The 26,251-nt window shown below is 43.2% G+C and overlaps 1 protein-coding gene across 1 annotated transcript in view; it reads left to right on the top strand.

Moving 5' to 3' along the window:
• Positions 1-209: 209 nt before the first annotated feature.
• LOC124597648 (trypsin-like) overlaps positions 210-26,251 on the top strand; it is a 54,031-nt gene continuing 27,989 nt past the window's right edge. The window contains exons 1-4 of the mRNA XM_047135950.1: positions 210-267; positions 8,047-8,132; positions 11,996-12,093; positions 19,122-19,257. Coding sequence (XP_046991906.1) covers positions 210-267; positions 8,047-8,132; positions 11,996-12,093; positions 19,122-19,257 — 378 coding nt within the window. The remainder of the gene's footprint in view (positions 268-8,046; positions 8,133-11,995; positions 12,094-19,121; positions 19,258-26,251) is intronic.

Below are 26,251 nucleotides of genomic sequence, written 5' to 3'. Positions count from 1 at the left end.
AGCGGACGAGACTTTACGTGCGCTGTTATCTATGGATGATTACAGAGAATAATTTGAAGAGCATCTGACAGTCGTTTTCGCACAGCAGTTGACCTTGCCGCAGAAATTTCGGTGAACTCACGTAGACGCAGCATTTCTGGCGTCGAAGGAGACCTGTTAGCGATAGCTACCGTTATAAGAGCGGGGTGTTTGGCCAGACAGGTGGAGACATGCTGAGGTGGACGTCGTTTCTGCTTCTGGCGGCGGTGGCCGCGAACTGCGTCACGGGTGAGTAGCGGGTCTGTGTCAGGTGTCGGGGCGAATTTCACCTTCCATTGGCCTGTCCTCAGGAAGGGGGGGTTTGCGGCAATAAAGGGTAGTGGGGCATCCCATTTTAGTGAAATGTCGGCTCTTCCGGCATTAGGTAGGAGTGTTGTTCTGGTGGGACACAAATTATTTCCACATGGAATGCTTGCTTTTAGGCTTTTTGTGAATGGTACGTGTTTTCTATCCTGGATTCACCTTACAAAAAGCAGAAAATCACCAAAACCCTCAGTCAGGAAATCACGTCTGTGTTAAAGATTGGAACTTCTTGTTGTTTTAGTACAAGAATTAAATATTATCCCGAAGTCCGGGGGCATAATTTCTGCACAGATTTTGTTATACGTGCTGGCGGATACTTGTATTAGAAGTTCGGAAATAGGGCTGAGGAAGGCCGCTCCAACTAGGCTGAAACGTCGGTTTATTTTCGTATTTCAAGTATTGTATTAGATGACGCGGCAGTAGGTCCAGAAGGATTTTAACGAGATAAATGTAGGATTTTCCCCTCAAACTCTTTTACTCGTGGCCTTCAAAGTGTACAAGGCCGACCAAGCCATTACCCTACATTCCAGGACTCGTCTCACGAAGACATGAAGACAGTTGCCTCGTTGAAACCTCATTTGGAGAAGTATATTTGTCTCACTTTGGCTACTAAATCTACATCTGTACACACACACACACACACACACACACACACACACACACACACACACACACACAGACGCATATGCCGTGAACCACCATACCGTGCATCGCAGAGGAGACCTTATACCACTAATAGTCGTTCACTTTCCTCTTCCACTCACAAAAGGAGCGAGAGAAAAAGCGACTGTCCCACGAGCCCTAATTTTCCTTATTTTCGTATTCCTTACGCGAAATGTACTTTATCGGTAGTAGAATAGTTCTGCAATCAGCTGCAAATGGCGGTTCTCTACATTTCCTCAATAGTTTTTCGCGAGAAGAACGTCGTCTTTCCTCCTCGGATTCCTATTTGAGTTGACGAAGCATCTCTGTAATACTCGGGTGTTGATCGAACCTGCCGTTTACAAAACTAGCGGCAGGACTCAGCATTGCTTCGCTGTCTTCCTTTAACCCGAACTGGTGAGTATCCCAAACGCTCGATCAGCACTCACAAAAGGGTCAAACTAGTGTTCTACATGCGACCTACCTTATAAGCGAGCTACAATTTCCTAAAAGTCTCCTAATGAACTGAAAACTACTATTCGTCTTCCTCACTCTTCCTACTCGTCTGCATTAACTTACATTTTTCTACAATTTAGAACAAGCTCCCATTCATAACCTCAAACCGAAATTCTGCCAAAGTAAGTCTGTATCCTCCTACTGTAAATCGACGACGATATTTTCCCATTTACTACGGCGTCTTCAGTAGACAGTTGCAGATTATTTTTCGTCTTATCTGTCAGACCGTTTATGTATGTATAGAATAAGAGCAGACCTACCACACTTCTCTGGGGCACTCCCGAGGATGCCCTTGCCTTTGATCAAAATCCTCCGTCCAGGCTAACTTAAGAAATGCAGGAAGATCTCCAGCGGATAGGCACTTGGTGCAAGGAGTGGCAACAGACCCTTAACATAGACAAATGTAATGTATTGCGAATACATAGAAAGAAGGATTCTTTATTGTATGATTATATGATAGCGGAACAAACACTGGTAGCAGTTACTTCTGTAAAATATCTGGGAGTATGCGTACGGAACGATTTGAAGTGGAATGATCATATAAAATTAATTGTTCGTAAGGCGGGTGCCAGGTTGAGAATCATTGGGAGAGTCCTTAGAAAATGTCCATCAACAAAGGAGGTGGCTTTCAAAACACTCGTTCGGCCTATACTTGAGTATTGCTCATCAGTGTGGGATCCCTACCAGGTCGGGTTGACAGAGGACATGGAGAAGATCCAAAGAAGAGCGGTGCGTTTCGTCACAGGCTTATTTGGCAAGCGTGATAGCGTTACGGAGATTTTTAGCAAACTCAAGTGGCAGACTCTTCAAGAGAGGCGGTGTGCATCGCGGTGTAGCTTGCTGTCCAGATTTCGAGAGGATGCGTTTCTGGATGAGGTATCGAATATATTGCTTCCCCGAGGAGATCACGAATGTAAAATTAGAGAGATTCGAGCGCGCACGGAGGCTTTCCGGCAGTCGTTCTTCCCGCGAACCATACGCGATTGGAACAGGAAAGGGAGGTAATGACAGTGGTATGTAAAGTGCCCTCCACCATACACCGTTGGGTGGCTTCCGGAGTATAAATGTAGATGTAGATGTAGATGAACACTGTTAGAGCCGCGACCGCCGCTTGCAACGCATTGAGAACGCTGCAAAAATGTCGTACAAGGTGAAATACAATAACGCAACCTCCAGTCTAGGTTAGCATCTGCATTTAGGTTGAAAGCTGCATTTCTTTCAGTGTTTCCAAATTTGTGTCCATCTCCTGTAGGAACAGGAGAGGTAGAATAAGTCACATAACACTTACAATTAATTCTTAAACTGTCTTGTCGTTGACTTGGGCCTATCGCGCTTCACCTCGTTACGGCCCTGAAACGCAGACTCACAGAAGTCCAGACCTACCTCTTTGACGTAAGTTTGTTGTGCAATTATAGAAATAGTGTGTGCTCGCGGTTAATAAAAAATGTTCGTATGTGTTTGAAGTCCTAAGGAACCAAACTGCTGAGGTCATCGGTCCCCAGACACCCATGCCCGAAGGAACACTCGAACCACCGGCGGGAGGGGCCGCGCAACGCGTTTTAATCTTTTGTTTGGAGATCAGAAACCCTCTCTGTTGGAAACAACACTACCTTCGAAAGCACTGGTAGTATGAAAGCCAGATTGTTCCTTTTATCACGAGATTAAGGTTCTAATTAGAGGATAGCTTCCCGAGTTCGTGTTTCATGACATCCAGAAAACCTCCGATACAGTTCCGCTCCATCGAACAGTTAGCTAAGTACGTATTTGCAAGATGTTGGAGAACAGAAGACTTTCTAACCAAATGCGTGCTTCTCACACGTCGCCTAGCGAGTACTTACACGAACTGGTTCACTCAAGTTGCTCGCGCAACATTGTTTCAATTGCCAAGCGCGGCTGACAGTACTGCTCAGACGGCATCGCTTCGCTCCGGAACACGCCGTTATCGCTTCAGGCCACTAACTTCACTTCGTCAGAAGAGAAAGTGAGTACTGCGTACACACAGGCTAGTTACTGTTCACGAGGTACGTAAACGACGTGACGTATAAAACGAACCACCAATATTACAGCCCGGTATCCTTAACGTCAGTTTGAGCTTATTTTAATTTCGAATGTAATTATTTTCCTTGAGATAGAAAAGATTCTGTCCAAAAATCAGCGCGAATCTAAAAAGCATCATTCATGCGAAACTCGGCTTGCTACGTTCAACCGATTTTCTGCGAAGATGACCAGTGCTAAGACATGAGGGAATAACTTCCATGGTACTAGAGGGATCTGTAAAGACATATTACATCCTACAAATAATTTATCGTGTAGGACACAAGTGTTACTCTGAAGTCTCACGGGATAAAAATTCGTGGCAGGGCACATCATACAAATCAGAAAGACTGATAAATAAAAAAAAAAAAATAATCGTGGATGAAGGGCAACTAGCATATGATATATTCCTACATTTGCGGAAAACGTTTCACGCAGTGCCCCATTGCAGCCTGTTAACGAATGTCTAAGCTCACGGAATATGTTAGTGGCTCGAAGACGTCTTAAGTCATAGAAACCAGCGCTCTGTCTTCGACAGCGTGTGTACATCAGACACAAAGGCACCGTCAGGAGTGTTCCAGGGAAGTGATGTGACGAATAGGGTGAACAGAAATCTGCGTCTGTTTGCTGACGACGCTGTAGTATGTTGGAAACTACCGTCATTGAGTGACTTTAGGAAGATACAGTGTGATTTAGAAACAATCTCTTTTTGGTGTTATGAATGGCAGCTTGCCCGAAATATAGAAAAATCTAAGTTAATGTAGATGAGTGGGAAAAGCAATCCTGTTATGTTCGAGTATGGTATTAGTGGTGTGCATCTTGACAAAGTGTCGTCGATTAAATTCTAGGCGTTACGTTGCAAAGCGATATGAAGTCGATCGAGCACGTAAGGTCGATTCTAGGGAAGGCGAATGCTCGATTTCAGTTTATTGGGCGAATTATAACAAAGTGTAGCTCATCTATAAAGAAGACCGCATACGGAACACTTGTGCGAGACATTCTAGAATACTTCTCTAGTGTTTGGGAGTCTCACGAGGTTGGACTAAAGGAAGGCATTGGAGCAGTTCAGAGGCATGCTGATAGATTTGTTCGAACAAGATGGCAGTGTGAACTCAAATGGATATCCCTAGAGAGAAGGAGATGTTCCTTTTTGCCAAATTTTACTGAGAAAGTTTAGAGAATAAGCAGAACGATTCTACTGCCATTAAAGTAATTTTGTCTGAAGACCGCTAAGACAGGATTAGAGAAATCAGAGATCGCACGGATAAAGAGAGATAAAGACGGCTATCTATAATAGTTAGCCGTACCGTCATTTTACACGAAAGTCCTAGCTACTGTTAAATATACAGTGTGTTGTGAAACTATTCAATCAAATTAATACAGGAGATAGAGAACATCAAAACAAATATATTTATGATTTCACGGTTTGGCCAGCCACAACTTAGTTACACGATAAAATATTTCAATTAAAAAAACTGCTACAATCTTCTAAAATCGTTTTGGTAGCTGTTAGTAATTCCTTTATTAGAAGATCACACAGTGCTTGTGTACACTACCTGCGCCTGCCGCACGTTCGAATTTTTGATGTTTCGTCTTGTAACCATCCAGTTTAGGCGGTCCTGGCAATTCGAACGCCATCTGAACGTTGGGAGGCCGTGTATTTTAACGAACCAATGTTACATTAATTATAAGTGTACACCAGAGGATGCGATTAAATCATCGCGAAACCGATTATGTGTCATCCTGTAATAAAGGAACTGGTAACAGTTAATGGGTTTACCAAAAAAAATTTTAGATGATTTTAATACCTTAAAAAAATTAAAATAATTTATCGAATATATATAGAGTTCTAGTTCATATGGCACTGCTCGAATGCGTGGGAACTGGCCCGTATGCACGCAGTACATTGTCGGACCAGTGATTGTTGAGTCCGTTCGAAGATTCCTGGCGTGTCTGTAATGGCACCTGCGACGACGGCAGTTCTAGCAACGAGGTCTTCTTCTGTTTCCACAACTGTTTCATACACCAACTCCTTGATATTCCCCTCCCGAGGAAGGAATCCAGACACGTGAGGTCAGGTGACCTGCGCGCCAGGTTACTCGCCTGATCCATCGATTTCCAAAAGAGCTCTCAAATGATTCCTCACAGAAATGCTGAAATGGGCTGGCGTCCCACCGTGCTGAAAGCACATCATTTGTCTGACGTACATATGTACAGCCTCCAGCAGTTCTGGCAACCAATGTTCCACGAAAATGTGATATCTCTGTTCGTTGAGGTGGAATAGGAGTCTATAGCCCAATCAACTTATCACTACCACCCACTCAGTAACACCGAATCGCTGTTCATGAGCAAGAAGTCGAGTAGCTCGTGGATTCACATGTGCCCAAACATGCGAATTGTGGATACTGAAACACCCTTCACGGGTGACAAATCCTCGTCGGTGTACAGGGCCTCGGCCGGCATTACTGGGTGCAGGGCAGTCTGTGTAAAAACCAATGTGCAAACTGCCTGTGTTGAGAAAAATCTTCAGGTGCTAATGATGCCACGCGCTGAATTTGGAAAGGATAAAGCTGCTGGTACTGTAACACATTCCAGACAAGGGTATATTTGGCACTAAGGATGTGTTCAATACTTAGTGTATTTGTAGATGGAGTGTCTTCAGCATGTCGCAGAATCTCGTCTATCATTTCGGCAATTCACACTGTTCGATTCTGACTTGTATCACGCATACTTGCACGGGAAGTGCCTATTTCACGCAGCAGGTGATGCCGACGTCCGAATGTTTGGTGTTGTGGAACTTGACGGTCGCGAAAGCGATGTCGACATCCTCTCACTACAGTTCATCCATTCACAGACCCGTACAGCAGATGCGTGTCAGCCATTTCAGTGTACGTAAACCGTTCCATGTACACTGTTGTTGTCGTCACAAGGCAGTTATAACTGCGACTGAATCGTTGTGAGGATTGGTTTGTGCGGAGCTCAACTGCGCGGTTATCAGCTCCCGTACAAAGTCCCAATTTGTTCACAGTCCAGTTTTTTCACAGTCCAGTCTACCGACTGTCACGAATGATGAGGAAAACACAAACACCCAGCCTCCGGGCAGAGGAAATCCCGAACCCGGCTGGGAATCGAACGCTAGCCACTAGACCACGAGGTGCGGACATGAATTGCTATGTTTACAAGTAACTTACTGTTATTGTCACAAGGCGATGAGGGTTACGAATGAATTGGCGTGTTTCCGAGCAGACGTCAAATCCAACCATACGTACACAGGGCAGTTTTGTATGTCAGCACACATTCCCAGTCAGCACACCGAAACAACAGTAAATGTCAGCACCACTGACAAAATGTTCCCTAGCATTAGGACTTGACTTCGGTGCCCATATGTTCGTTGTCGAAATATATTTCTTTTGATGTTCTCTACCTACTGTATTAATGTGAAAGAATAGTTTCAGAACACTCCATACAGACAGTAAAGCTTAGACGAACATTTTATAGAGACTCAAAGTGATTTCACAGCTGATAATGATCAATTGTAATTTAGTTTAAAACATAAATAACGCTATTCTGGACAATGAAGCAGACGGTTCAGTCGCAATTTCTCCTTAACGATATTTTGGATTGAAACATCATTGCTATCTCTGCGAATGGTTTCAATTTCGGGGTTGTAGAATCTACCTTATAAGACTTGCGATGCAGAGTGAGTCGCTAAGCTGGCGAATATATCAAAATTGGAAGGACGTCAGCGTAATAACAGTGCGATCTCTTCACTCCTGTCAAGGTATCTGACAGCACCAAAAATCACCCACCTCGCCCCCTCCCCCCCCACCCCTCTTCCAACCAGATTCTTTAGAGAATCGAACTCCGACGCACGTATAAAATGCCTTGTCCCGTTATCGTACAGTGATATGTATTTGCAGGTACATTCAACGGTGTATGTGGATACTATCTGTAAAATATTTCTCCAATAGAGTTAATAGTAAAGAAGTAATAAATTAAAATACTGAGTCTTATGATGAAGTATCTCGTATGAACAGCGAAAATGTGGTAAGCGATAAACTAGTTTCCTTTTATCATTCTGAGCGCGATGTCAGCGGCAAAAGTTTTGCAGACATTTGAAATAAAGTGTAAAGTTTGTTGGAAGTCGCTAAGCCCTCTCATGCTCAGATATTAGACGAATATAGTTAAGCTGTCTCAAAACGTCTCCACAGTTTCTAAGTTTAATGTGTTGAATTACTGTGTTAAACCGTTAACGTGAGATTATATATCTTAATGAGAACTGTGGTGCCATTTTAAATATTTAAATTCGGTCAATAATTCAGTTGTGTGAAATACTGAAAATCTAATCTTTGTTGGCTCTGGAAATCTTTAAAGTAGGCAACATGCATCTGGTGCATCGGTCAACGGCCGCGCTGGTACCGGGCCTAACTCAGAGTTCTGTTGGGACCAAAGACGAAATATCATCTCTAGAGTAGTCCTCTAAACTCTGTGTGTTATGGTTGTGTATTACAGGCGCCACGACGATGCAGGCGGTGTCGCCACTGAACGGAAGAATAGTTAACGGCGAGCCAGCTGAACGAGGCGAATTCCCGTCACAGGTGAGTACCCGCCATAAATCCACTTTTCATAATCACCAACCACTACTGGATAAATATCTCCTCTGTAACTTTGCACGCAACACGTTCTGCAACAATACGCATTGATGTTCCTCTTGCAGGTTTTCTAATTTCGTCTACCGAAGTTCCATTAGGTCGTCACTCAGTCTTCTCTCTTCCTTTGCAATCCATCGGAGAACTTCCCCTGTCCGATGAACATCCATCGCCAAACTTTTCCTGCCCATCTCCATTTCATTTTTGTTAGAGTCAGAAATATGTCTGTTTCCCTATCCATTTCCTTGTTTTCTACTCCTTCCACATAGTTCCTAGCCTACATCTCTCCACTGAGCGCTGACCGACATTAATTTTTTGAATGATTTTCGTGTTGAAAGCCGTTGTCTTTTGCCATTACTAAAATCTCGTAAAACATTCTGATTGTAAAAAGGAAGCGTAGTTCACGAAAGTAATTCATGATTATTTTTCGACTTCTGTCATTTGTTGTAGATCCAATTATTTTCTACAACTCCGTAAGTGCAAAAATAGTCAACTTGTTGGTAACTGGTACTATTTCGTTTTCGAGGTATCGATGTATATTAATTTATTGCGGCATTATAGTATTGGTTCTCCAGACTTACTCTGTTAAGTCCTTCCATTGGTTGTTTATCTGATGTATACACAGTAAGTGCTACATCATCAGCGAAACGCAGGTGGTTCCATATACTAAATTAACATGTATTCCGTCTTGCTTTATCCAGTTTAGGACTATGACAAACACTGGAACAATAGTTTAACTAAAGGGAAATTTGTTCGAGTTGGCTGCTTTGGACGTGGAATTAATTCAACAGCTGCTCTTGAAAATTGATAACCATACCGGGACTCGAACCCAGATTCTCGCGAACTCTCGCCTCGACCGCCTCGGCCATCCGGACACGCTATCCTTCCGACTCAAATTCCCGACTGCTGTTCGCCTCTGATGTTACAACCTCGTTCATATTCCTCGTCGCTCGCAGCCTCACTGTATTCCCGCTGGGGGATGAATGATGATATGCATCCACATTGAAACAGTCGTATGCCCGCCGAGGTGTACTTATAGGTATTTTAAGTAAGGAAGCAAGTGTTCAAAAAACATAAAATAATTTAATACAAATTTTTGCTTCAAGGCAGCAGTTGGTCCACATCGTCGTCCAGTAGGTCCAGGCCTTTCCCTAGCATGAATTAAACTATGGTTATTCGAATCTCATGATTTATTATTCTTCATTTTTTCCATCTACCTGTATTCCTACAACTTCACAAAATCGTTTCCATTAGAATGCTGATGCTGGAACATATTAAGACAACAATTGCACGCTTGAAATCTAAATAATAACTGTGAGAGCTTGAGAGAAATTCGACGCGCCGCTTTGTCTCATACAGATTTGACTTTAGCGGGAGAGCATTTCAGAAGAACAGTTTCTGGAATATTTTACAACTATCAACAACGGAAGTTTATGTAAGCGTTTTTTTTTTTTTTGAAAACGCTAATTTCATTGTTGATTTTGATCAGAACCTTGTAAACGAAGTTTTCAGTATTGTTAGGTCTACAACTTTGCTTCCGCCGTTTTGCAATGGACGGCAGTAGCGGCAAGTGGGGTTCAGGTGGTTGGTCATAGCTGTAATACAACAAGCTTAGGCATCTGTAAACATAAAGCCATAAAAATATTATTCGATTTGTGATTGCAGTATAAGGTTATTCTCCATTAAGTACGTCAACTTACTTACCCATTTCTCGCCATTTGCGGGAAGTTTTAATTTTCTGCTTTAACATGAAGAAATCTGCTGCCGTGGCTCTTAAAATGCTGGGTAAGACCAATGGTGAGGGAACTATTAGTGGAAGAACGTGCAGAGAATGTTTTCAACGCCTTAAGAACGGTGATTTTGATGTCGAAGACCGGCATGGCGGGGGAAGGACAGAAAGTTTTCGTAGCTACTGAAACAGACAAAGACAGTCACAGTACATCATTATCGAAAGCAATTGATGCGTTCGAGCCCAGCACTGAAACACAAACGGGCACAATACAGTGATAGACACGTAAAGCTAATTTTGCAGCTGGTCAGTGCTCGAACCCATGTCGCAAAACCCGTCAAAATATACATGGAAACGTTGAAATGAGAGGTCCTGTCACTCCCGCCATATTCTCCATACGTTGCTCTCTCTGACTACCACCTTTTTCGATCAGTGGCGTCCAGTCTGGCTGAGCAGCACTTCCAATCATACGAACAAGTGCAAAATTGAATCGATTCATCGATCCCCACAGAAGACGTCCAGTTCTTCCGCCACGGCATTCGTAAGCTATCCGAAAGATGGGAGAATGTAGTGGCCAGCGATGCGCAATACTATGAATCATAATTTTTTTTGTAAATTTTCACAATAAAGCCCCGAACTTCGAGAAAGAACGGCGGACCCAAAGTTGTAGATCTAGTACGTAATCTATATACTCCTCATCAGCCTTGCCGTCAGATCATCGAAGTTAAGAGCTGTCGGGCTTGGCTAATACTTGGATGGGTCAAAGTCTGGACTGCCGAGTGCTGTGTGCCAGCCGTGTGCACTCAGCCCTTGTGAGATCAATTGAGGAGCTACTCGTTGAGAAGTAGCGGCACCGGTCACGAAAACTGGCAACAGTCGGGAGGGCCGTGTGCTGACCACATGCCTCTTCATATTCACATCCATTGACACCTGTTGGCAGAGGATGACACGGCGGTCAGTCGGTATCGTTGGGCCATGAAGGCCTGTTCGGACGGTGTTTTTTTGTATGCTCCTCATTCAATGTACATTCATTACAGCAGTTTCTCTTATTTTTGCCTTACATTGTTCTTTAATGTTCCAAAAGAAAAGAGGATGACGAAATTTACGAACAAAATATTATGTTTATGTACTGTGATAACACGTGACTGACCAAAATCCTCAGTTTAATTACTGACAGGTTAAATTAATACTGACTGCACATAAGTATAATGGGTTTCAACATTAAAATGTATTGTGAATTACAAGTTGTAAGCAGGCTGTTCAGGTTTTTATGTTGGTAACGCCACGTAGCGCTCTGTATGAAAATCACTGCCTGTGCTGTGTGCAGTCTGTGGCTGGTTGGCATTGTTGGAATATTCACTATTGTAGTGTTGGACAGTTGGATGTGAACAGCGCGTAGCGTTGCGCAGTTGGAGGTGAGCCGCCAGCAGTGGTGGATGTGGGAAGAGAGATGGCGGAGTTTTGAAAGCGGACGATCTGGACGTGTGTCCGTCAGAAAAACGAAATTTGTAAGACTGGGTGTCATGAAGTGATATATATATTATGACTTTTGAACACTATTAAGGCAAATACATTGTTTGTCCTCTATCAAAATCTTTCATTTGCTAAGTACACCTATCAGTAGTTAGTGCCTTCAGTAGTTTGAATCTTTTATTTAGCTGACATTATTGGCGCTCGCTGCATTGCAGTAGTTCGAGTAACGAAGATTTTTGTGAGGTAAGTGATTTGTGAAACGTATAGGTTAATGTTAGTCAGGGCCATTCTTTTATAGGGATTATTGAAAGTCAGACTGCGTTGCGCTAAAAATATTGTGCATCAGTTTAGTGATGATGGGAGTAAGTAAAGAGAGAAATGTCTGAATACGTTCAGTTTTGCTCAGCTGTTTGAAAATCAAATAACGTAAAGGGTTCACCAGCACAGTAATTCACAAATTTTTCTAAGGGGAGGTTTCAAGTGTGATTCTGTTTCAATTAGTACGAAACAATGATATCGGTTTGTTCATATTGTCATTCCTGTCTTTATCCTTATACCGTACAACGTCCACCGATTCATTTTGTACTGACACGTAAGTCTGGTGTTGCAGCTGTCCTTGCAGAAAAACGGCGCCCACTGGTGCGGTGCGTCCATCATCGGCGACTATTGGGCTATCACAGCGGCTCACTGTGTGGACTCTGTTGGCAGGTGAGCGGGTTTATTTACTGGCTTAATTTTTATTCAGTTGTATAGCACTATCATGACCAAAGTGTACGCCATAACAAACAGGAGGAAGTATGTTGGTACATTTCCCAGATCTACCCCTGTAATAGAAGTTTAATATACTTTGTTATTTCGTTTTACAATGATAGCATTCACGTTACGTGTGTTGCAGTCGTTTGTCAAGTTACGAAATTTATTCTGGAGAAGTAAGTTTTTTCCATATGTGAAAAACTGTTTTAAATTACAACAGCGTCATGTACATAGTGCTACCATATGCTTTGTAAGGGAATGTGCATGTGGTGTGCATGACGAATCCGAGCAATAATACCGAGCGAGGTGGCGCAGTGGTTAGCACACTGGACTCGCATTCGGGAGGACGACGGTTCAATCCCGTCTCCAGCCATCCTGATTTAGGTTTTCCGTGATTTCCCTAAATCGTTTCAGGCAAATGCCGGGATGGTTCCTTTGATAGGGCACGGCCGATTTCCTTCACAATCCTTCCCTAACCCGAGCTTACGCTCCGTCTCTAATGACCTCGTTGTCGACGGGACGTTAAACACTAACCACCACCACCACCACCGAGCAATAATAATTGTCTGAAGCAGTTTAACAATGTCCTTCTCTTTCGGATTTTGTCGTAGTTAATCAATAATGATTTGCTGCAGGAAAGAAAACAAAAAGTTTCTCCCATTACACGACAGATTTCCATCCATGACCAACCAAAAGCCTTGCACACAGGCACGCACGGGAAATCCATGTGACATGGCAGCGTCCAATTCCTGTTCCCGCGGTCTGAACCTCTGTTTCCACTTGGCCTGGAGAACTTATCTAGCCAAAAGGATTCCTTTTAGTGTCTCGCACAACGCAGTTGTTATGAAATACTGTCGGCCCTCCCCACTTCTGCTGTCCAGACATAGGAGACAACCATTTCCCTGTTCTGTACCTGTGTAGGGATGCCTTTCAGCATCAAACAGTTTTATGATACTCCGGTCCTTCTAAGTCAACTTGCCCGTCGCAAGCCTGGCAAAGAAAGCCCCAAAGGCAGCAAAAATAACAGGTCCCTTTCGCCATATTAAAAGGAAAGGAGAAAAACATTTAGCTGTGCAGTCATTTGCAGTAATGAATATTGTCTGTAATTTTCATGCAGCGTTAAATAATTGACTATACTAATGAGTGCGATCTGCACGTTACAATACAACAGCAGGTTATGTGATAGTCCCGGCATAAACTGCCACTTAACAATGTGATTTCGAAATCAGTCACTGTACTGAAACACTCGCCAGAAAAAAATCATGTGTTCGTATCTAAGCCACCCTTCAGGTACAACACTTTTCTGTACTCTTCAAAATAAAAATAAAAGGATTGAACTCTGAATTACCCGAGGACACACAATTAGAACAATAATAATAACAGTAGTGTTACAGAATGGGTAAGTACTTCATTTCCTACAATAACACAGAAATTAAGTTCGTCAAGAACAAAATTCTGTAGTTAGCTAGTACTTAAAGCAGTTAGAATATAAACAGAAGTCTAGCAAGACAGTATAAGAGGTACCACTATTGATAGTAGTTTGACATAGTCATATCCTTTACGCATCTCTGGTTCTCTGGAACATTCGGAGTTGAGCGCACATTTGCCGGTAGGAGACATTAACGTGCTGTTGAGTTCAATAACCAGAAAACTCCCCCCGTCCCCTCTCCCCCCTCACCATCCCATGATTCTTTAAAGAATCGAACTCCCACGTATAAAACATCTTGAAACGTCTGATTATCTTACAGATAAGTTAATATGTTTAATATGTGAAGTTAAGGTTGTAAGGGAGTAAATGTTTTATACGTTTTAATTCGGTCAATAATCATATGAAATTCAAACTTTGGTTGCCGCTGGAAGCCGTTGAAAAGGCAAGGGTGTCTAAGAAGTGCTACCGTTCGAGCGCTTTTATGTGTGTGTGAGTGTGTGTGTGTGTGTGTGTGTGTGTGTGTGTGTGTGTGTGTGCGCGCGTGTGTGTGTATGGAGAAAAGGGGGGAGGGTCAGTCGTTATTCAAGTTTCGCGTGAAAAGGCCCCACAAAAAATGGACTGTTTTCAGATGACAAAATACGGGATTGGAAGCTTTCCGTCAATGGTAGTGTCACAATGAGTCATTAATCGGTTTATTCGCGAATAGGTTCTCGTGATTACGTACATATGAAATCAGTGGATAAATCAGTCTCGTCATTCTTACTCAGTAGCGTCCTTTGCCAGGCTATGTTATTACTTAAACAATTATGAAGGCTACCGTGAACTAGTAGAGCAAGGTAGTTTAATTTAGAAAACCAATGCAGTAATGGCAAATTTTAGTGTGAAAGTGGAACCAAATTTAACTCTGATACGAGTATAGTTGAGTCTAACCATCGTTAGGAAGTGCGTTACTTTCGAAGTCAATAAACGAAGTCCATACTATGAGTTGTTATCCTTTCAAAGCAACCATTTCACTTAGATTGCAGACTTTATTACTACAATATTAGTGAAGAAAAGAGACGCGTTTGTTCTTTTAGGAAAAACAATTGCGTTCTGTCTATTAACCATCCTTTAACTGCCTCCGATGGCGTGGAAAGAATATTATTTCGGTTACGAATAAGCAAAATATAGTGGGAGAGGGGTTACAACGTATAGGTAACAGGACAGTGAAATAAAAATATTCCTGTAGCAAAAGAAATCCAGTCGCATTAAGAACTGCTAAGAATGGAGGAAAACGTTTCCTGGGAGGTACGTCGAGGACAAACCATTGTGTGGAAGTGAAATATGCAACAGGAAACGGAAGTATTTGAAATAATGTGCTACACAGGGATGAAAAAAAAAGTGTTTCAAGAAAAAAGTGATGAAGCGCAGCAAGGAAAAAAGTCTGCGAAAAACGTGTGGATTGGCCATTGAGTTAGATACCGAGGCGTTCTGTTCTGGAAGAAGAGTGAGGGGGGTGGGGGGGGGGGGGGGTAAAAATAGTGCAAATAGATAAGTACTGAAATATGCCAAACAGGTTTATCTAGGTGTATGATATACAGTGATGGTTAAATGTGAAGAGGTAGTAGATGAAGGACAGAATCAAATTAAGCCTAGTGAAAAAGAAGTCTCAACCAAAAGATGCCTTCGCCTGCGAGACCTACCCTCATATGGGGGACCCAGGTTCGATCCGCGGTACTGCCAATGATTTTTCGTTGGTGGTAGAACTGGACCGGAGTGCACTCAGCCAGCTCAAGAGCCACCTGATTGAGCGATAGCGGCTCCAAGATGGGAACGTTGACGACGTCCAGGAGACTGGTGTGCTTACCGCATGCCGCTCCGTACCGCATCTGATGGTGAATGCCTGATGATGACACAGCGGTCGGTCGACTATCGCATGGTCTTCAGAGCCTGAAGGGGCAGCGGGGTGTAGCTCTACAGCTGAGATCTTCACCTAAATGCGTATCAGGCAGAACTTGTAAGCTACAACTAGCAGCCCTGCGAGCGATAGTATCAACTGCTGATGCCAGTACGACCAGTAATTCAACTCAAACGTTATATATTAAAAACACAATGAATACAGAATTGCGCTGAACAATTGCAACAGGGGAAGCGATTTATTTTTCCCCGTCTTGTACACATTTCTTCTTTCTCTTATTATCATGTTAAATCAGCTTCTTTTCCTAAAACACAGCAGTATTTACCAAACTTAACCTCACTAACATGCTAACGTAGTGACAATTGCGTCAGAATCATGGAACAATTTACCATTAATCAAACAGATGTGACAAGTAAGGTCATTAGCTTATGAGAAGGTCAATCTAAGTATAAAAATAAAAAGTGTGATTCCTTCATTTATGTTCTCACATGCTCATACTAATTCTTAATTCACCAGCTACCGATGACCCTTACTGCATCGAAAACAAAAATCTGTTGTCACTCCTGTAACGCAGTAGATAAGAAAGTTTCGCAGATTATCTATGTGACAAAATATTCTTCCCTAGCATGCTATCACTAACCAAATTCTGGCCGTTTATGAGACATGAGACATGAGAGAAGTTATGAATATTTCACTTCCACTCTATCTTTGAGCATACGAACGGAAATGAGTGCACTATGTGTAATCCATATTTTCGAGATTGGCGATAGATGTAGATCTCGTCTCAAGTTTGAAGAAAAATTCAATATGTTAGCTCCATTTTGTACAAAGCAATATGTTCAATAAGCTGCACCAAACGCAGACTTCGAGCGCCATTCTTTCTCATTGCAATCTTTTCAGTACCTTACTTAATATACACTGAAGCGACGAAGAAACTGGTATAGGCATGCGTATTCAAATAAAGAGATATGTAAACAAGCAGAATAAGGCGCTACGGTCGGCAACGCCTTTATAAGACAACAAGTATCTGGCGCAGTTGTTAGATCGGTTACTGCTGCTACAATGGCAGGTTCTCAAGATTTAAGTGAGTTTGAACGTTGTGTCATAGTCGGCGCACGAGTGATAGGACACAGCATCTCCAAGTTAGCAGTGAAGTGGGGATTTTCCCGTACGACCATTTCACGAGTGTACCGTGAATATCAGGAATCTGGCAAAACATCAAATCTCCGACATCGCTGCTGCCGGAAGAATCATAGCTGCGGCTGAAGAGAATCGTTTCAACGTGACAGAAGTGCAACCCTTCCTCAAATTGCTGCAGATTTTAATGCTGAGCCATCGACAAGTGTCGGCACCGGAACCATTCAACGAAACATCATCAATATGGGCTTTCGGAGCCCAGGGCCCACTCGTGTACCCTTGATGACTGCACGACACGAAGCTTTATGCCTCGCGTGGGCACGTCAACACCGACATTGGACTGTTGACGACTGGAAAAACGTTGCCTGGTCGGACGAGACTCGTTTCAAACTGTGTCGAACACGTACAGGTATGGAGACAACCTCATGAATCCTTGGACCCTCCATGTGAACAGGTTACTGTTCAAGCTCATAGATACGAGTCTAACAGGTGACATTTTCGTATGCATCCTGTCGATCCCCTCCATCCGTTCATGTCCATTGTGTATTCCGACGAACTTGGGCAATTCCAGCAGGACAATGCCACACCCCACACGTCCAGAAATGCTAGAGAGTGGCTCCAGGAACACTCTTATGAGTTTAAACGCTTCCACTGGCCACCAAAGTCCCCAGACATGAAAATTATTGGGAATATCTGGGATGCCTTGTAACGTGCTGTTCGGAAGGCATCACCTCCCCCTCGTACTCTTACGGATTTATCGACAGTCCTGCTGATTCATGGTGTCAGTTCCCTCCAGCTCTGCTTCAGACGTCAGTCGATTCCATGCCACGTCGAGTTGCGGCACTTTATCGTGTTCGCGGGGGTCCTACATGATGTTAGGCAGGTGTGCCAGTTTCTTTGGCTCTTCAGTTTAGAAATATCACAATTACTATGAAATGATAATCAATTCATTATGAAGCTATGAAATGTGTGAGGTTATTTTTTCTTTTTTACAGATCCAAGCTGCGTCGTTGGCCTTTGACATCTGACCATTATGCTCCAGAGACAGCTGTCAGCTGATCGGGGTTGCTGTGCTCCTAGCCGTCTCCTTCAGCCTGAAATGAAAGACTCCTACATCCCACCAAGCCTTACTTTACATGTCCAAATAAAAACTCCATTTCCCCTTCCGTTCCCCACATAGGGCGATGGTTTTTGTTATCATCGTCACTATTGGCTGAGTTCATGAGCTCACCTGCCAATCCCCGCCGTTCTAATAAAGTCTCTCGCTCTCTTTTCAACTTGTCTTTACATTTTACTCTTGGGTTTCGTCCCCAGCGTATCGGCAGAGCATTTAAAGGTCAGTGTACTTTGAATCTAGCATTCCTTGCCGCGGTCTCCAGTCGCTGGCGTGATGAGTTGTGTAGGTGCCAGTTCGTCGCTCTCTGCACTGCATACAACGCAAAGCGTGACCGAGGGCTCAGTGTCCATCCAAAATATATAATTCACTGGGTGTGAGCACCGACGTTACGAACTGAGCCTGGTCATCGTCCTGAAATTCCATCCTGGCCAGCAAGGGTTTGGCGACCCTTGCCAATGGTAATCATTTCCCTGTCTGGAAGGCCGATTTGTTCTACATCATTACAGTAGATCTACACGGAGCTACCTTCGAGATCTCTCTCTTGTTGAGTTCAGTCTGAAACCATTAACCTGTTCCTACTGTTCTAAATGTTTCCCTAATTTCTCTTCTTCCATATTCCCATTTCGATTGATGTTAGAGCTCAAGTACTTAAATGTGTCTTTCCTCTGTTAAGTGAGTCATCATGGTTATGTTTCATTGACTTCTGTTGCTGCAGTGCGTTTCTTTCGGGAAACATTCAAATATGTCCTTCAAGTCCTAGAATAGAACATGAGAAACATAGGTTTTCTCCAGAAATTTTTGTCTGGCCATTGAAAGTGTGATGATGAAATCCTGGATGCTTCCCTTTAGGCGAAAGCTATACGGCCCTTATAATTTTTATTCACGTCCTTCCTGGATGCAGTTTCTATGATACCTGAGTAGATCTTTTCAAATATAGAGAGAGTAATGGTTACTACATTCACGATTATCCTCCTTCTTAAGTATGTGAGTGATTGCTGCGGCTTTCCACTCTCAAGAGCTTTACTTTGTCTTCTACACATACAACACAGTTTGAAGTGGCAGGTCTTCTGTTTATTCTCCAAGGATTTAACCATCTTTGGTTTGATGCAATCGTCCTTTGTTGTCTTTCCACTTTTTAGCTTCGTAACAGCTATACGCTCTTCTCTTACTTCAAGTTCTTCATTTGCTTCTTTTATTTCTTCTCTTGGTCTTCTTTTATCTTATATTCACTCGAATTCAGTAGACTGTGGAAGTATTCTCTGCCTCGCTGCATTATTTCTTTTTCTGTTGATTTTTAAGAATTTCGGAGGGAATTCCCATTCTCGTGTACACTGAGATGCAGTATGCAGCAATAACAGTTTTTTGTAAGATACAGATGCAGTAACAAAGTCTTCTGTCTGCAGCTACGACGTTATGGAGGTGCGAGCGGGCGTCACCAATCTGAAGGAGGAGGGATCACTGCACGCGGTTGACGTCATCACCGTTCATCCACAGTACGATCCGTCTGACTCTTGGGTCAACGATATTGCCTTACTTAAAGTGAGTATTTTGTAGGTGCAAGGAAACTGAAAAGTCAAGGCTGTTAAAAAATTTCTAGCAATGAGGAAATTGGAATGAAAAGCAGTGTGTACGAAATATTTACGGAAAAAAGAGAAAACATTTGATATGTTTAAACAAGCGTTAGGAGAGGACCTTAGGAGCCGGAAGCTGTGCTACGAGTGAGATCTAGTGCTTTGGCGACCGCAGAAAGTCGTTCGGCGAAATCCCGCTGACTAGACGTTTTTTCACGTTGAAAAATGAATGACATGTTTACCTGACACGATCATTCAATGTAGGAGGCGATCTATAATTTTGTATCGTAGTCCTCTTTTCAAAACTAATTTGTCTGTCAAGATCGCTTTGTTAACTCAGTTACTTTGTTACTAGTTTCGGAAATAAGTGTTGCCATCTTCAGATCCGTAAAACCGGGCACTGGTAGTTATATAATACAATATAATTCGAATATTATGAATTACCTCGAAGAAGACGGTCTATTCATACACAGCCAACACGGTTTTAGACAACATCGTTCCTGTGGAACACAACTAGCTCTTTACTCACACGAAGTGTTGAGTGCTATTGACAACGGATCTCAAATTGATTCCATATCTCTAAATTTAAAGAACGCTTTTGAGACTATCTCACAAGCCGCTTGTAATTCAATTGCCTGCTTATGAAATATCGTCTCAATTATGTGACTGGATTCGTGATTTCCTGTCAAAGAGGTCACAGTTAGTGGTAACTGACGATAAGTCATTGAGTAAAACAGAAGTGATTTCTGGCGACCCCCAAGGCAGCGTTACAACCCCTCTGCTATTCCTTGTCTATATAAACGATTTAGCAGACAATCTGAGCTGGCGTCTTAGGTTGTTTGCAGATCAAGCTGCCGTTTATCGTCTAGTAAAGTAATCAGAAGATGAAAACAAACTGTAAAACGATTTACAAAAGATATCTGTATGGTGTGAAAAAATTAACCCTAAATAATGAAAAGTGTGAGACCATCCACATGAGTGGGCAAAGGAATTCGTTAAACTTTGGTTACACCATAAATCAATCAAATCTAAAGGTCGTAAATTCAACTAAATACCTAACAATTACAACTACAAACAACTTAAATTGGAAAGAATACATAGAAAATGTTGCGGGCAAGGGGAACCAAAGACTGCGGTTTACTGTCAGAACGCTTGGAAGATGCAATAGAGACTGCCTACATTACCTTTATCCATACTCGTTTGGAGTACTGCTGCGTCGTGTGGGATCCTTACCAGATACTATCTACAGAGTACATGGAGAAAGTTCAAAGAAGAGCAGCACGTTTTGTATTATCGAGAAATAGATGAGAGAGTGTCACTAACATGATACAGGGTTGGGGGTGGACATCAATAAAATAAAGGCGTTTCTCGTTGCAGTGAAATCTTCTCACAAAATTTCAACTACCAACTTTTTCTTCCGAATGCGAAAATATTTTGTTGGCGCCGTCATAATAAAATAAGGGAAATCAGAGCTCGTACAGAAAGATGTAGCTGTTCGTTTTTCATCGCACTGTTCGAGATTGGACTAATAGAGAATTACTGTGGTCGGCCGCGGTGGCCGAGCGGTTCTACGCGCTTCAGTCCGGAACCAAGTGGCTACTACTGTCGCAGGTTCGAATCCTGCCTCGGGCATAGATGTGTATGATGTCCTTAGGTTAGTTAGGTTTAAGTAGTTCTAAGTCTAGGGGACTGATGACCTTAGATGTTAAGTCCCATAGTGCTTAGAGCCATTTGAACCATTTAGAATTGTTGTGAAGGTGGTTCGATGAACCCTCTGCCAAGCATTTAAGTGTGATTTGCGGAGTATCCATGTAGATATAGAGGTAGATGTAGAATGCTTAAACTACCTCATGTGACAGATGATGTAAACTCTGTATTACGTTAGTAGCACTACCAGGTTTAATGGACATGACGATGATAGTATACAGGGTGGTCCATTGATAGTGACCGGGCCAAATATCTCACGATATAAGCATCAAACGAAAAAACTACAAACAACGAAACTCGTCTAGCTTGAAGGGGGAAACCAGACGGTGCTATGGTTGGCCCGCTAGATGTCGCTGCCATAGGTCAAGCGGATGTCAACTGCGTTTTTTTTTTAAATAGGAACCCCCATTTTTTATTACATGTTCGTGTAGAACATAAAGAAATATGAATGTTTTAGTTGGACCACTTTTTTAGCTTTGTGATAGATGGCGCTGTAATAGTCACAAGCGTATAAGTACGTGGTATCACGTAACATTCCGCCAGTGCGGACGGTATTTGCTTCGTGATACATTACCCATGTTAAAATGGACCATTTACCAATTGCTGAAAAGGTCGATATCGTGTTGATGTATGGCTATTGTGATCAAAATGCCCAACAGACGTGTGCTATGTATGCTGCCCGGTATCCTGGACGACATCATCCAAGTGTCCGGACCGTTCGCCGGATAGTTACGTTATTTAAGGAAACAGGAAGTGTTCAGCCACATGTGAAACGTCATCCACGACCTGCAGCAAACGGTGATGCCCGAGTAGGTGTTTTAGCTGCTGTCGCTGCTAATCCGCACATCAGTAGCAGACAAACTGAGCGAAAATCGGGAATCTCAAAAACGTCGGTATTGAGAATGATACATCAACATCGATTGCACCCGTACCATATTTCTATGCACCAGGAATTGCATGGCGACGACTTTGAACGTCGTGTACAATTCTGCCACTGGGCACAAGAGAAATTACGGGACGATGAAAAATTTTTTGCACGCGTTCTATTTAGCGACGAAGCGTCATTCACCAACAGCGGTAACGTAAACCGGCATAATATGCACTATTGGGCAACGGAAAATCCACGATGTCTGCGACAAGTGGAACATCAGCGACCTTGGCTGGTTAATGTATGGTGCGGCATTATGGGAGGAAGGACAATTGGCCCCCATTTTATCGTTGGCAATCTAAATGGTGCAGTGTATACTGATTTCCTATGTAATGTTCTGCCGATGTTACTAAAAGATGTTCGCCAATAACAGAATGGCGATGTACTTCCAACATGATGGATGTCCGGCACATAGCTCGCGTGCGGTTGAAGCGGTATGGAATAGCATAATTCATGACAGGTGGATTGGTCGTCGAAGCACCATAGCATTGCCCGCACGTTCACCGGATCTGACGTCCCTGGATTTCTTTCTGTGGGGAAAGTTGAAGGATATTTGCTATCGTGATCCACCGACAACGCCTGACAACATGCGTCAGCGCATTGTCAATGCATGTGTGAACATTACGGAGGCGAACTACTCGCTGTTGAGAGGAATGTCGTTACACGCATTGCCAAATGCATAGAGATTGACGGACATCATTTTGAGCATTTATTGCATTAATGTGTTATTTACAGATAATCACGCTGTAACAGCACGCGTTCTCAGAAATAATAAGTGCACAAAGGTACATGTATCACATTGGAACAACCGAAATAAAATGTTCAAACGTGACTACGTTCTGTAATTTAATTTAAATACCTACCTGTTACCAACTGTTCGTCTAAAATTGTGAGCCATATGTTTGTGATTATTACAGCGCCATCTATCACAAAGCGAAAACAGTGGTCCAACTGAAACATTCAAATTTCTTTACGTACTACACGAATATGTAATAAAAAATGGGTGTTCCTATTTTAAAAAACGCAGTTGACGCAGTTGATATCGGTTTGACCTATGGCAGTGCCATGTAGCGGGCCAACCATATCGCTATCTGTTTTCCCCCTTCAAGCTAGACAGGTTTCGTTCCCGCGGCCGGCAACTGATGATTATAAATCGTTATCTCTACATATGAAAAAATTTTATCACAGGGAAGAATGATTAAAAATCTTCATCAGCTCATTTACATATACGTTATCGTAGCTGGTAAGTGCACTGGGTTGGTGGAGAATGGATTTACTTTTTCAACCAATGAAGAAACTCTCATGTACTCAATGTGAGGGTGGGTTAGTATCCTAGCTCTTGATATTCAACGGTCAAAGCGTATGCAAGTTGGAGTGAGCAAAATCTCGACTCACCATTTACTGTGACATAATGTGCGATGGTACTTTACCAAGCGGCATCTGCAGTGTTGTCTCCGTGCTGGATCTGAAACGCCAAATCCCTTTTCTGGCCTTGACTGAATTCACCCAGTCTCAACTTTCCTGAATTCCTTAGAATGTTAGTCTTTCCCTAGTCGAAATAATGGCTATTGCACACTCGCTAAGGGTTGGAGTGAAGTGCACAATTTCTTTGCCCGCAGAAATTCCCACAGGAATAATTAACTACCTCTTTGCTATCTGTCACCATGATACGTGAAGCATAACGTCCACACTCACAGAAAGCAAAGCTTTCAATGCCCGCTCTATTTTCCACACACTTGTGCGATCTGCCGTGAGATGAGACAGATATCTAGCTATTTTAGTTCTCAAAAATGTTTTTATATAGTGAAGATCACCCCACTGTGTCGCGTCTGCGTCGCCCAGCATGGCTTCAGCCAACCGCCATCTTGCTAGAGGTGACTTTTATTTTTCTTGCTGGGTCACAGCCTAGCCCTGTTAATGCTGTGGAGCCACTTACCCTTGGTCCCAGCCGTCTTTACTTTAAAAGGAATATGCATTGTTCTCACCTTATCCCTTTCTGCGCTGAAGCTCACTGTTCTCTTGTTAAGTGGGGTTTTCCGATGCCATTAACCACCTGATCGGTTCTTTGTTTTACAAGAGGTGGAGCCCCTCCACGCCCACACCGGCATGATGGCCAACTCAATAGGTCTACCGCCACCTCTGCTAAGGGTTAATTTTCACTAAAGCGAGGTGTTGCAGGCTGTGGGTACTGCGATGTTTGCGTACATCTGGTTAAGGTTAACCATTAATACTCGCTCATCTGGTGATAGATTGGGTCGAAGTCTAACGAAGGGTGGCTGTTTGAAGGGCAGAGGAAAAAAATTGCCAAGGGAAAAAAATCGCTGCGATAGTTAGGTTGGGTGGCAAGAGCAGTAGCGGATGTCTTGCTGTCGTGCAAGGGTAGGCTTTGTTAGTTGTGGGTGTCATGCATGTCGATACCTTGCGCGTTGTGCGCTGGTGTTGCTCGGTGGCTGCCACTGGGTGCTGGTGTTGGGCTCTCGTACAGCTTCAACAACCTGTTACAATTAGGTTTATCATCGTTTTGTGTCTGACAGTTCATATATCGGATGCACAGTGTAGGGTGATGTTGGCGAATTGTTTGTGCGTCAGTGGGCGAGCTCGTCGGTGTCTCTGCTGTAGCCTGTTGGTAGGCTCTATTAGCAGCTGTTAATTGCCAGTCAGTGTTGCTGACATGCAGGGGCTTACCGACGTTTGTCGCTTGTTGGTGTATGTTAGTTTACCATAGGTGGCTATGCCCTAGCTAGTAGTGTCTTTGGCTGCTTATGCTTCCACCTATGGTTGCGATCATAGTTTCCCAGAGTGAGGATGAAAGGATTGTTCCAGTGTCTCGAGTCGTGTGGCGTGTTTATTGAATAGTCCCTTGTGGGTTTCAAGACGGTATTTATTGTGAAGATCCATGGTGCGTGTGTAGCATGGAGCATTGCTAATGATGCGTAGCACTTTTTTCTGTATGATCTGCTGGCGGCGCAGTCGTGTAAGGGCTGCATATCCCCAGACAGGAGCTGCGTACATAATCTCCAAATTGCATTTCGCTTAAACACGTTTATTCACGCCCCTGTCCATATATTGGTAGATATTGTTTTGTTAATTTTTGGTACATGAGATTACTGCAATTGCCTTTTGTTGATGTAATATAAATATTTTTTCTGAGGAACTCATACAGTATCGTACTGTTGTTATGGATCAACTTCATGTAAGGTCCGTAAAATCTGGACACCTTACAATAGTGATCGAGGACACCGTAATAGCTGTGGACTAGGTGAACATTATTATGGACAAGGTGCATCCTTTCATGCTCAATGCTTTCCCCGACAGTGGTGGCATCTTTCAGCAGGATAACAAGGGCAATGCTACAGCGGTTTCAGGGGCAAGATAGTGAACTCATGTTAAGATCTTGGCAAGCAAATCCCCTTGGTATGAACCTGATGGAACACATCTGGGACGTTATTGGAGGCAGGTCTGGTCCAACAGTCTCGTAATTTCTGGAAATTGCGTGACCTGTGACTGGACCCGATGCCACGTAACTCCGGTGACCTACCAAGGACTTGTGTAATCCACACCACACAACATCGCTACTGTATTGCGTTCCAAAGGTGGTCACGGTGTTGTGGCTTCGATGCAAATCACATCCTGGTGTATAATCTTTGCCACCCATAGTGTCGATGTGTCTGGGGAAAGCCTCTCGGTGGTAGGTCCCCGTCCATTCCCTAAAGCGCGATCTTCTTGAAGGTGCAAGTAGCAGATTACAGTACTGGCAGCGACTGACCCGTCGCTATTGTTCTCACATTTTTTTGCCATATGTTATTTGACCTCACTGTAAGTTGAGGTATTTGGCCGGATGTACTAAATGCGGAAATGGATGTGGACGTGATACGCATTGCGCCCCCTTTGCAGGGTGTTCCAAGTACTCCTTTGTTTTGTCGGAGGCCTGGAATCCAGAGAAAGTTCCTTATCTCTGCTACACAATTCCGTTCTGCATTATGTCAGTAAAATGAACGTTGATTTCAATCCGCATTTTTGAGGTATTAATCGCAGCTGGTATCACTCTTAAACCTAGCAATACCAACGCATTTTCCATAATGTGTAATGCGAGGGGAGGGGAAAAGGGTAATTCTTCCCCAAAAATTTTCCTTTATTGTTAGCAACACCAACGTATTTCCCATAACGTGTATACTGAGGTGAGCGATACTTTACGGGCTGGCCGGTGTGGCCGAGCGGTTCTAGGCGCTACAGACTTGAATCGTGCGACTGCTACGGTCGCAGGTTCGAATCCTGCCTCGGGCATGGATGTGTGTGATGTCCTTAGGTTAGTTAGGTTTAAGTAGTT

Source organism: Schistocerca americana, chromosome 1 (assembly GCF_021461395.2).
Source record: "Schistocerca americana isolate TAMUIC-IGC-003095 chromosome 1, iqSchAmer2.1, whole genome shotgun sequence".
NCBI lineage: Eukaryota > Metazoa > Arthropoda > Insecta > Orthoptera > Acrididae > Schistocerca > Schistocerca americana.
This window is presented reverse-complemented; position numbering and strand designations above follow the sequence as displayed.